This window comes from Panthera uncia, chromosome X, assembly GCF_023721935.1.
Source record: "Panthera uncia isolate 11264 chromosome X, Puncia_PCG_1.0, whole genome shotgun sequence".
Taxonomy (NCBI): Eukaryota; Metazoa; Chordata; class Mammalia; order Carnivora; family Felidae; genus Panthera; species Panthera uncia.
This window is the reverse complement of record NC_064817.1, coordinates 41,978,595-41,992,068: the sequence shown is the minus strand read 5'-3', so window position 1 is coordinate 41,992,068 and position 13,474 is coordinate 41,978,595. Positions and strand designations below refer to the sequence as shown.

The 13,474-nt window shown below is 41.2% G+C and overlaps 1 protein-coding gene across 1 annotated transcript in view; it reads left to right on the top strand.

Moving 5' to 3' along the window:
* The window catches only part of SHROOM4 (shroom family member 4), a 48,331-nt gene that overhangs the window by 20,327 nt on the left and 14,530 nt on the right, over nucleotides 1-13,474 (top strand). Inside the window, exon 4 of the mRNA XM_049643855.1 lies at nucleotides 9,185-9,982. Coding sequence (XP_049499812.1) covers nucleotides 9,185-9,982 — 798 coding nt within the window. The remainder of the gene's footprint in view (nucleotides 1-9,184; nucleotides 9,983-13,474) is intronic.

Sequence of the window (13,474 nt, the reverse complement as noted above, 5' to 3'; positions counted from 1 at the left end):
AATCTCAAGAAGAGAACTGGTTGGTTTGATTTAGGCCTGGGAAGTTAAAGATCAAAGACTTTGGAAAGATCCACATACTAATGACAGATAGACAATATTACTTACTAAACACATTTGATCTCACTGTTACCTAGAATTCAGTTTGATAGAATTCTCCATCAACCAACACTTCTGCTTATTTAAATCTGTAAGAGCTTTGATGTTTCTGAGGGTGTACATCACCAGACCTTTGCGAATTTCCAAATCTGTCACTACCACCCCAACATAGAACCTCCCCAACCCCACAAATAAACATTGTATTTTCTAGCTGAGAAGCATCACTTTCTTAAGAACTTTCCATCACTTCTGTGTCCAGTACTAACTTGCAGATAATTTGCATTTCAGTGCCATTATTCAAAAGAAGCACATTTTCTCTCTGCCACAGTTACTGCACCTGTGTACCTCAATGGCAAATAGAAACCCACCAAGCCACATTGAAATGCCAAGTTGTTGACTAGGCTCTCTCCTTTCTTTGGTGACTTGTCCTATAAGCCAGTATTGTGATGCCTTGAAGTCAAATTCATATCCTTTGCAAAATGACCAGTTACTACATTTCCTGAATTTTTAGGGTTACTCTTAAATGTTAAATACATGCATCCCAGAGAACTACTCCATAATAATAATTCTCATTAATAATTGAACAAGAATGTCTTTTATTTTTTATTTTTTAAATGTTTATTTTTGAGATAGAGAGAAATAAAGAAAGACAGAGAGAGAGCATGAGAGCATGAGCAGGGGAAGGGCAGAGACAGAGGGAGACATAGATTCTGAAGCAGGCTCCAGGCTCTGAGCTGTCAGCACAGAGCCTGACGTGGGGCTTGAACACACGAACCGCGAGATCATGATCTGAGCTGAAGTTGGATGCTTAACTGACTGAGCCACCCAGGTGCCCCAAAAATGCTTTTTAAACTTTTAAACAAGATAGAATCATGTTCTTTATAACTTTCCCATTGTATTCTTTAAAATTCAGTACATTAACATCTGGTATACATGAGGACTCAAATAGACAACACTCCCTCTCTTTCCCTGACCCATCCATTGCTTAACCATGGTTGGGCACCAAATTTCCTTGAATAACATCAGGATTCCCAGAACTTTTTGGACCTCCAGTATTCCCATTATTTTATTTTGTAAATCTTCAGCCCAGTTGTCACATGGATGGTATATATATATATATATATATATATATATATATATATATATATAGTTAATTGAATGAATTTAGTTTTGAGAAGTTTTTTTTTTTTTCCAAATGGCTTTATACCTCTTAAGATAACCTGATGAGTTGGGAACCTGGTAGGTAATGATGATTAGAGCAGTAGATCTCAAAGTGTGGTCCCAGACCAGCAGTACCATCATCATCTGGGAAATTGTTAGAAACAAAAATTTTCCACCCTTCCCCAGACTCACTAAATCAGACATTCTGGGGATAGAACCCAGCAGTCTGTGTTTGAACAAGTCCTCTAGGTGGCTCTGATGCATGCCCAAGTTTCAGAACCTCTGCATATCAGAGAATAGAAACTTGATTGCCTTGGCCAGCCTCATCCTCAGCGGAATTGTTCTCGTGGATATCAGACCATTCAGGTCCCTTGACAGTGTTTTATTTATTCCTAAAATGCCTTTTATTAAATCTCTTGAGAGGGTTATCAGAACCCTGGCGAGGCAGCATGTTTTATTAGCAAAAGTGTGGGCATCAGAGTCAGACCTCAGCTGTTACTTCTCCTGGCCCCTATTCCCTTTGTGTTCACCCAGTTGTTTAACTTCTCTGAGCCTCATTTCTAACATGGGCAAAAGAAAACCTATTCCAGAAGATGTCTTGAGAGTTAAATGAAATCAGGTCTGTGTGCTGTCCAGCCCTGTGCCTGATGCATGATGGACTCTCAGTAAACAAGACCGATTGTTATCATCCCTTGCCACCATGTCCATGACACTATGTAAAATCCAGAGAAGTAATGGGAAGACCTCTTCAAAATTCGAAGTTGGGGCCATTGGAGAAAGGGAGCTAGTCTTTACCCAGGACAGTCCCAATAATCCAATGACTTCTCTGATGTCTTCAAAGGACACTTTACAACAGCCCCCTGCGGGGCTGTAGAAGGTTCAGGACGAGTCTTGCTACTTGCATTTGTCATTTCCAGATGAGTTGTTCTTTACTTTAAGTTCTGTGATGCCAGAGGCAGAGAAGGGTGGCAACAACAAACTCTTTGGCCCTTCTCCCCTCCCTGTGCAAGCCTCCTTGTGTCTCACTTCCTGGATCTTGCAAATATTTCCTTCAGCAATAACCTGGGAGTGGCTGTTTCTCTTGGAGCAGCCTTATCTTTTGGCTGCTGAGGAAAGGGAAAGGGGAGAGGGGCTGACCTGTGTGCCCTTGCTGCCGAGATCCTGGAATGCCAAGCTATTGTGGTGGGTTTAAAAATAAAATTTCCAAACAAGAAAACTTCAGAAGAGCTGAGGAAGAGGCAGGGGAGATTTTTCAATCTCGGCAAATACTGGGTTTCATTTTCAGTCATTATTAGGCTCAAAAAAAAAAAAAAAAGAAAGAAAGATTTTAACAAAACGGGCAAATCTATTCATCAGAAGAAAAGGTAACCTGTGCCAAGAGGAAAAGAGAAGAACAGCCCAGGTCTTGGCAGGCAACTTGCTTTTGTTTTTGAGATGTAGTCTCCTTGCTGATGTCAACAATGCCCTTTCTTACACTTAGCTTTCATGATGCCATGGAAAGAGCTAATGTCTCCATGGACACCTGGAGATGACTGCTGTGCAAGTACCTTTTGCCTCACCTTAGGAGTCCTTGATTCGATGGGATTGTCCCTTGGAGTCAGATAAGGCAATTTTCAGTCTGGACACTACTGTTTCTTACTAGCTGGGAAAATGATATACTCCTTCTAAGCCTTGGGATTCTCATCTGCCAACTGGCAATAATGGCACCGACTTTGATGGGTTGATGGGAAGACTAATAGAAGTACATACATGAAAGTTCTTGAAACAGTGCCTAAGACACACTTGAAAGAAACTCTAGTTCTTTTTCCCTTCATGAAACTCCTTATCCTTCACTCCACTCCACTTGGTCCCAAAGCACAGATGTAGATATCTGTGCATATAGACAGCTCGAGCCTGCTGAAAATAGGACCTCTAGGGGCCAGTATCCTTCTTTGAGCCTGACACACTTCAATGGCAGCCTTCTGTTCACCAGTCTGCTTCATCTGTAGTGCCTGGAAGGGAGGGGCTATATCGGTTTTGCTCCCCTTTGATCTGGTCACCTTGCACAGAATATGTGCTCATTGACCCAGCTGATTCCATTGAAGGTTCTTTCCCTTTGTGGAGTCATTCCCACTTCTGCTCCCCTGTCAGAAGTGACTCTGCAAAGCTCATGCTGGCCCTGTAAGTAGGGAGAGGGGAGTGCCTTTAAAATCAGTATTGATGCAGAGAATAGAAATTTCCAAGTTGCCTTGCCAGAGCCCAGTGCCTCCAGATAAGGTTACAGTGCCAAGAATTGGGACACCAAATGTCTAGAAGGGCACTGTATGTTTCTTCCAACTGATTCTGGAGTTGGCTACCTATAGGTAAATTCTGTAAGGCTGACATAAGCAATGGGTGCCCAAACAAGATAACTTAGAATATCTAATCCTTTTGATTTTCACACTGCTCTTAAGCCTCAACTTGCCTTTTATTATATGTCCGTTTTTAGTAGATGAGAACAGTGAGTGAATGAGCCTCGGGTTAAAATCCTTGGTTGGTGAGGGCCTCCTGGCTAGGCAGACATGTGGCTGAGCTGAGACCCAAGATCTCCTGGTTTCTTGGCTATTGATCAGGGCTAAACATTAACCAGGGGACCTTGCAGTCCAATTCCTTTGATGAGAATGAGGAAAAAGGCTGAAACACACAGCAGTGAAGGTAGTACACTGCACGACTTGCACAACAATATGCTGTGGCCCTGAGTTAGGGACTTTGTTCTAACAATAAACATAGTTCTGTTATTATTAATCATCTTTCCATGTGCCCAGCATCATTTCTAGGTCCTTTTTATATAGTTAATCCTGACAGCAGCTTTGTAAGATAAATATTTTACTGAAACTGAGATAAATTACTGTGCTCAAGGTCATGCAGCTTCTGTGTTATGGAGCCAGATTTTAAATTTTTACTGGAACTCAGACCCAAGTCTTTCTGACACTGTTCTTTCCACTCTGCTCTATTGCCTTTCCTGTGCCCTTGCGAGGGAAAAGGAAAGAGTGGTAAATTTGAGTACTATCATGCAGCAGGATTCTTACCACAGCTGCAGGACATAGGCCCAGCAGGAGCCTTTGGAGATGTGGCTGCCACCACCTGCATTTCATAAGATCTAGATTGGAAATGAAGGTGGAGAAGGGGGAGAGAGGCAGGGAAAGGATGTGGGAATGTGTGTGGTGAGAGACGGAAGTCAGGCTGTATAGATTGGAAACCAACCTAACTGTAACAAATAACTCTGCCCCCAAACCTCCACCCCAGACCACGGCACTCCCATCCTTTTCACCCTGGACCTTTGTTTCCACAGTGTGGTCCCTGAACCACTTGTATTAGAATCCCTTGGGGCAGTTGTTAAAAAGGCAGGTTCCTATGCGCCACCACAGAGGTACTCAGTCCAAATTTGGGGGGGAGGGGCTGTGAATTTGCATTTTAAACAACCTCTCCAGGTAATTTCGATCAGGAGCCACGTTGATTAGGAACAACTGTTCCAGACTGGTGTTTTCCAACTTTCTGGATCATGCACCCTTTTCAGAAAGAATTTTTTGAGCATGCACTTTCAATATATGTTGGTAGTTTATAAATAAATTCCTGATATGTACTAATGTCCTAATATTTATGTTTTTAAATAGAAAAAATGGTGAGGATTTTGCATTCACATTCTTAGGTGAAAATGGTTTCTAGTTTTTCATTATGTATGTTCTAGTTGTTGAGTTTGGGTATTGACATTACACAGGATTCTTTTCTTCTCCCTCAATAGATTCTAGAGTCTAGGAAGTATAAATAGTATTGAGGTTGTCTGTTCCTTGAAGGTTGATAGAATTAATGCAAGACCATGTGAGTGTGCTTTTTTGTCAAATTTATCAACATTTTTTCCAATGGTTAACAGGTGGGTTTAGATACCCCCATTCTTTGGCAATTGGTTTTGGTAATTTTTGTTTTCCTAGAAAACCATTCTAAGTTTTCAAATTTCTTTTCATAGAGTAGAGCAAATTATTCTCCTATTCTTTTCATTTACTCTGTAACTGTGGTTATTTCTCCATTTCTAATTTTGTGTGTTTAGGGTTTTAATTAGATTGGCAAGTGGTTTATCTTTTTTATTGTTTTATGTTTTCTTTTGAAGAAGTAGCTTTTGGCTTTAATTATTAATTCTATCATTTATATCCAAGTATGTTAATTTCTGCCATCAGTTCTCTTTCTGCTTTGTTTGGGTTGATTTTTGTGGCTGTTTTCTTGACTTCTTTTGCTCAATGCTTAATTCAGTGATTTTAATTTATTCTTATTTATTAATGTAAGCATCAAAGGCTTCAGATTTTCCTTTGACTACTGCTTTAATTGGTCATATTCTCTAGTTTCTGATATTTTCCTTCTTGTTATTTTCTAGGTATTCTACAATTTCAGATTAGAGCTCTTCTTTGACTAGAAAGGAGAATATTTTTTCCCTTTTATTTTCTATGTACTAGAAATACATAGAAAATTTTCTCATTTTTGTTACTAATTTCTAGTGTTGTTGTGTTATGAGTAGGTGCTGTAGTTTGTACTTATTTCACTTTTTGGCTTAATATGTAGTCAATTTTAAAAAGGTTAAATGGACCCTTGAAAATAGAGAAGTTGAAATGTTCCCATTATCTTTGTTTTGACTGTCATGTCTGTCATCAGCTGAAACAGTCTCATAGTTTATTTCTCCTTTTTTCTGCCTTTGCATTTCCTATGGATTTTGCTTTCTGAATTGTGATGCTATGTTATTTGATACATAAAGATTTAGAGTAGTTAGATCTTAATCATGCATTCTAACCACTAATTTATAGTACCCTTCTTTGTCTTATTTGTTGATTTTTGCCTTTAATTCAACTTTTTTATGCTATGAATATCATGGCTGTTGTTTTTTTTTTCATTTTTGGCATGAATTCATTTATTTTTTTATTGAATTATAGTAGATACACAATGTTACATTAGCTTCAGGTGTACAACATGGTGATTTGAGAAGTCTATACATTATGCTATGCTCACAAAGGTAACTGGAAGCCTGTATCTCCCATTTCCCTTTACCAATTTTGCCCATCAAGCTCACCCCCACCCTCACCTGCACCCTTCTGGCAACCATCAGGTTGTTTTCTATATTTATGGGTCCATTCCTGCTTTTTGTTTGTTTGCTTTGTTTTTTAGATTCCACATATGAAGAAAATCATATGATATTTATCTTTCTCTATATGACTTAGTTTACTTAGCATAATACCCTCTAGGTCCATCTTGTTGCAAATGGCAAGATCTCATCCTTTTTTATGGCTGTGTACAATTCCTCTGTGTGTGTGTGTGTGTGTGTGTGTGTACACATACCATCTTTTTATCCATTCATCTTCTTTATCCATTTATCTGTTTTCTTTATCCATTCATCTATTGATGACACTTGGCTTGCTTCTATAACTTGGCTATTGTAAATAATGCTGCAGTGAATGTATAGAGGTACGTATATCTTTTCAAACTAGTGTTTTCATTTTCTTTGGCTAAATACCCAGTAGTGGAATTACTGGATAATATGGTATTTCTGTTCATTAATTTATTTATTAAGCAAATATTTATTAAATACCCACTGTGTACCAGGCACTAGGTACTAGATAAATTAGACACACAAGATCTCTGCTCTCATGGAGCTTACATTTTAGTTAGTAGAGCACAAAATAAACAAGTAAAATTAGATATGTGATATAATATTAGGTGGGGATGTATGTACTGAGAAAGAACAAAACAGAAAAAGGATAATTAAGGATAAGTCATCTCTATTTTAGATAAGGTGGTCAGGAAAGGCCTCTGCTTATAGCATTTGTCATCCTTTTACTTTACAATAACCATCATGTTTGTTTGTTTCCTGATGGAGGAAATGCCAGGTGGAACAGTTTGCACACAAGGAGTTGTTATAATCCTAAGGAACTATAGGTGGCCAAAGGCCCAAATGAGATTATGGATGTGAATTTCTGATCCATGTGAGTGATGAGCTAGCCAGGATGGGGACTGGAGATGAGCTAAGTGAAAGAGATTTTGTTCTTCATTCTATCTGAGCTTGGCTATCATTATGTATATTATTATTTCTTAAAGAAATATTCTCGGTTTTCAACATGACTATTGAATGGGTATTCTGTCTGATGATTTAATTAAACTGCTGGAATTTCCTGTCACTAAGCAGTACTTACTTAGCATGATGCTGATTGCTCACAGGCTACAGCAGGAAGCCCAGATCTTCTGGTATAGAGGGCTTAACTCTTTATACTCTGAGCCTAAAGAGATGTCCTTTGACTTTGGTCACTCTTTATTAGACAGAAGTTTGCCTTTTTATGCATATTTTTGTATATATTTAAATAAACCTGTACTTCTTTCTTTAAATGTTTTTTCTATTGCTTATAAGAATCTCATTTTGCCTCACAAGTGATAGTCTTTTTAATTTTCTCAGTGTTTTTTCTTATAAACATATACTATATATACATGTATACACATATATCTATTAAAAGACACACACACACACACACACACCCTTAACTCTTGAAGCTGCAATTTATTTTGGTATATAATAGAAGGTACAGCTCTAAATGTCACTGCTCTGCAGTTATCTCAAAACATTTTTTTAATATCATTTTTTATCTCCTTGTTATGGAAGGTGAATTATAGATGATGTTTTTATAGATAGCTTGATACGTTTCTGGAGTTTTCATTCTGTTATATTAATCAGTAACACACTGTTTTAATTATAATTGCTTTATAACATGCTTAATCCCTTACCCTCATTTCTTCTGTAGCAAAATACTTTTTAATATTATATCTTACTTTATTTTGCAGGTTAATAAAAAATGCTGTTGTTAAAAATTCCTGTTGAGAATTCTGAGGAGAATTGCATTAGGAGGATCTATTCTAAACCCCAAGTAGCAAGCATTTGTAAATTTCCTGCTTGATATTTTTTGGTGCTAATATAAAAGCTTGGACAGAAAACATGTCATATTCATGATATAGCTTGCATCTGGAGAGGCATCAGGGGAATAGAAGTGGGGAGTGAAACAAAGGCTATTAGCATTTCTTTAAAAAAATCATAAAGTATAGATGGCATGGTATTAAAATGTGCTAATCCGGGGTGCCTGGGTGGCTCAGTCGGTTGAATGTCCGACTTCGGCTCAGGTCATGATCTCATGGTTTGTGGGTTCAAGCCCCGCATCAGGCTCTGTGCTGACCTCTTGCTCAAAGCCTGGAGTCTGCTTCAGAATCTGTGTCTCCTTCTCTCTCTGCCGCTCCCCTGCTCACGCTTTGTCTCACTCTGTTTCTTAAAAATAAATAAATGTAAAAAAAAATTTTTTTTAATAAAATGTGCTAATCCTGGGCAGTAGGTGGGAACATGAATATTTATTATAGCAATCTCTGTATGTTTCTAAATATTTAAAATTTTTGTGATTAAAAACAAAGCAAACAAAAACAATATAACAGGATAACCAGATTTGTAAGCCCCAGTACACAGCACATTCAATCTGAGTGCTACAGAGTGGGCGTAGTGCATGTATCCAACTTTGGAGTTAGACTGTCCAGGTTCAAATCCCAGCTCTACCACTTACTAGCTTTACAACCCTGAGCAAGTTACTTAAACTGCCCATGCCTCAGTTTTCCTGGCTGTAAAATTGGGATGATAATAATAGCTACCTCCTAGGGTTATTGTATTAACTAAGTTAACACTGGGAAAGCACTTAAAACAGTACCTGGCACGTAGTACACACTCAATAAGTGTTAGCTATCAATATTATGTGTTAGTATTACTATTCTTATTATTTCATCTACTATGAATATTTGCATCTGTTTTTGGCCGTTGTAAATTTTACACAAATGATTTTATCCAAAATAGGGGGCCACCTGCAACTTGCTTGTTTTACACAATCCTCATCTTGCTGTTTTGCAGAGAAATGGCTCATTCCAAGGCTAGCTTTTCGTGGGCAACTCCGTTCGATCCTTGCCTTGAGAACCCAGCACTGGGCTTGTCAAGCTACCGAGCAGTCTCTTCTCTTGACCTCCTTGCAGACTTCAAGCACTCTTCAAAAAAAACAGAGGAAACTTCTGTTTATGAGGAGGGGAGCTCCATGGCCTCCATGCCCCACCCACTGCGCAACCGTGCCTTCTCCGAAAGCCATATAAGCTTGGAGCCCCAGAGCTCCCTGGCCTGGAGGCAGCATAGGAGAGAGCTCTTTACTAAGGTTGAGACCCAGCCGGATCCTCTGGGAGCCAGGAAGAAGGCCTTTCCTCCTCCTCGCCCTCCTCCTCCCAACTGGGAGAAGTACAGGCTTTTCCGTGCAGCCCAGCAGCAGCAGAAGCAGCAGCAACAGCAGCAGAAGGAGGAGGAGGAAGAGGAGGAAGAAGAGGAGGAAGAGGAGGAAGGGGCAGAGGAAGAAGAGGAGGGGGAGGAGGAGGAGGAGCTGCCACCCCAGTATTTCAGTTCAGAAACCACTGGTACCAGTGCCCTCAATCCTGAAGAGGTCCTGGAGCAGCCACAACCCCCGGGCTTTGGCCACCTGGAGGATTCAAGGCAGGGATCAGAAAGCCTCTCAGCAGAGCAAGAGTCCTTTGGTCTCCATTCCAGCAATTTCCTGCCTCCAATAAGGGGACACTTGGGCTCTCAACCTGAGAAGGCTCAGCCCCCTTGCTATTATGGTATTGGTGGCCTTTGGAGAACATCGGAGAAGGAGACCACTGATTCCTCCAAGTAAGTGTTTATGAAACAAAGGTCCCCAAAGAGGCTGCAGCATGAGTTTGCAATATCACCTCCCGGCTGTGTGACCTTTGATCAATGAATTAAACTGTTCCCAGCTTCATTTTTCTCACCAGGAAAATGGGCATGATTATACCTATTCTACACAGTTGTAAATATGAAGATAATCTGTATAAAGCCGAGAGCCCCACGTGTAGCTCATAATAGGTACTCAGTAAATAGTAGCTGCTGGTGTTCTTAAATATCACTATCAAAATACACTATTCCTCAGTTTGTCTTTAAGGTATGCATCAGTTTCAGGCTTGTGAGCCAGAAGGCATTACTTTTTTTTTTTAGTTTATTTATTTTTGAGAGAGAAAGCAAGGGAGGGGCAGAGAGAGAAGGAGAGAGAGGATCCCAAGCAGCCTCTGCACTGTCAGCGCAGAGCTCAATGTGGGGCTCGAACTAACAAACCTAGAGATCATTACCTGAACTGAAATCAAAAGTCAGATGTTCAACAAACTGAGCCACCCAGGCACCCCTGAGCCAGAAGGCATAAACCCTTGTTCCCTTATGGCATTTCCCAAAAGCCTGGCTCAGGCCCTTTTCTGCCTTTTCTTTTGCTTGCTCTCTAGAATAAGAGGCCAGCTCACAACCTGACCTACCTCCATTCTAGGCCCTGCCTGGGCTTCTAAGCTCTTCCCTCACCCCCAGCAGCAAAGGTATACCTGGAGTTGGGCCCTTTATGCCCTGCTTATTCCTTATAATAGGTAAGGGCACTCTTTTCCTCTTCCACATTCTCTATTCCCCCCCACCCTTGTCCCCCCGCCTCTTTGCATTTGCCTCAGTGGGCAATAGGTGGTAGTTGATTGGGTGAGCTGCCTGGGCAGGGAGACCAAAGCAGGAGTGTAGTCTAGCCCCAGGACTGCTCGTGTTGGCTTCCCTGTGCCAGTGCTCATCTGCATGCCCTGTAGCACCTGGTTGTCTGCTTGGTTCCGAAGCAGAGGAGCTTGGGCCTCAGTTCTGCCAGTCATCCTGCTGAGAGCTCAAGCAATGCTCTGATGGGGGTGGGGGGTGGGGGGGCCTGGTATCTATCCCAGAAGTGCTTTCTTTAAATCCCTTTATAGAAGGTACTTGCCTGAGATTTGTTGCTATTAGAAGTACCTTGTTGGGGGGTGCCTGGGTGGCTCAGTCGGTTGAGCGTCCAACTTCGGCTCAGGTCATGATCTCACGGTTTGTGAGTTCGAGCCCCGCGTCAGGCTCTGTGCTGGCAGCTCAGAGCCTGGAGCCTGCTTCAAATTCTATGTCTCCCTCTCTCTCTGCTCCTCCCTGGCTCATGCTCTGTCTCTCTCTCCTTCAAAAATAAATAAAAACATTAAAAAAAAAGAAGTACCTTGTTGGGGCACCTGGGTGGCTCAGTCAGTTGAGCATCTGACTTCAGCTCGGGTCATGATCTTGAGGTTCGTGAGTTCAAGCCCTACATCGGGCTCTGTGCTGTCAGTGCAGAGTGCACTTCAGATCCTCTGTCCCCCTCTCTCTCTGCACCTCCCCCACTTGTACGCTCTCTCAAACATAAATAAAACATTTAGAAGAACCTTGTTATCGTGTCTTTTACTGACACACAAATCCTTTACTGAGATCTGGGCTATCTGGAGCTAAGTGAGAAGTTTTCTGGCATAAGGTGCTACCAGTAAGACACTACAGGGCCTGGCTCCTAGATACTGTGAGAATCTATCAGATCCCTAGCACCTGCTTCTCAAGCTATCCATCTAGCCAGAAGCGTTCTTACCGTAATTAGAAAACATTTTGTGGAAAGTGACTGTGATTGTTACTGGTCACAGCAGGGAGAAGGGAAGGCGACCTAGCACACAGTAGGCACTTAACATTTCAGAAGAAAGAACAGAAAAATGAAGGGTCAAACATGTATTAAGCATTTGCTGTGTGCCAGACACTGGTAGTCATTTTATATGACTGCGGGCCATTAATTACTCCCATTTGACAGATGAGGAAACTAAAGCTAAGAAAGATAAGAGACTAACTCAGAATTGCACAGCAAAGATTCCAAAGTTAGATCTTTGTTACTCTAAAACCTATGCTTAATTTGCTATTCTAGGCAGCCTTTCTCAGAGAGATCTTGTTCTTGCAATAGGCTGAGCCTTACCAGGCCCTCTTGTTCCCTGTAGGGCAGTGTGTACAAGAGGTAGTAGTTCCAGGCCCCAGACTTGCCCCTTTCAGCCTCCTAGTCCTTCCTCCTTCATGTACCTCTTTCATGTACCTTGGCCCCTTGGCCAGAGAGAAAGAAACTGCTATTACTAGAGATCTTGTAACTTGTTCCAGAGATTTATTTCTTTTGATGACTTTGGGATGCGAGGAGAAACATTTGTTTGCACACAGCTTTAGCTTGTGGCTGCAAAAAATCAATTACAGATGCTTCTTTGAATGATTTAGATTTAAGGAACAGCATTATTCCCAACATAGCTAATATTTTTGGCCTGCTTACTATGTGCCAAGCATTGTTCTAAAGTAAGCACTTTTATGTGTTGATTGATTTAATCTTCACAACCAACTTATGAAATAGATATCATTGGTGTGCTACATCTTTTAGAATGAGGAATTACAGGTGGCTAAAGGAACCTGCAGAAGACCACAGGTAGCCAGAACCCAGGCCGTCTGGTTCACTGTGCCCATTGCATCCTCATAGGATCTCTGGGCTCCTTGAGATCTTATTCCAGATTCTTGCAGAACATAGAGTTCTAACCAGAAGGAAGTGGCTTTAAGATTTTGTAAGGGAGGGGCACCTGGGTGGCTCAGTCAGTTAAGTGTCGGACTTCGGCTCAGGTCATGATCTCGAGGTCCATGAGTTCCAGCCCCACATTGGGCTCTGTGCTGACAGCTCGAGCCTGGATCCTGCTTCAGATTCTGTCTCCCTCTGTCTCCACCCCTCCCCCGTTTGTGCTCTCTCCTTCTCTCTCTCTCTCTCTCAAAATAATAAGCATTTAAAAAATTTAAAAAAAGATTTTGGGGTGCCTGGGTGGCTCAGTCGGTTAAGCGTCCAACTTTGGCTCAGGTCATGATGTTGCGGTCCATGAGTTCAAGCCCCGTGTAGGGCTCTATGCTGACAGCTCAGAGCTGGAGCCTGCTTTGGATTCTGTGTCTCCCTGTATAGGCCCCTCCCCTGCTTGTGCGCTCTCTCTCTCTTTCTCTCTCAAGAATAAATAAACATTAATTTTTTTTAAAAAAGAAGGCTTTGTAAGGGAGAAGTGTTAGAACGAGTAGATACATATTTTGAATCTAAAATGCAAAAAACCCCAAAGACATCCTAATTTCAGCCAAGTCAAACCAGGGTGTCTCTGTAACCCACCTACTATTCAGTTAGAAAACACTATGATACATGTAGGAGCAGGTTAGTGAAATTTCCAAGTGTTGCTTAAGTCTCAAAACTGGTTCAAGTATAGGTATAGTTTGCTTCCTCAACTCCATGCATTTCCTCTCAGTGCTCTGCAGAAG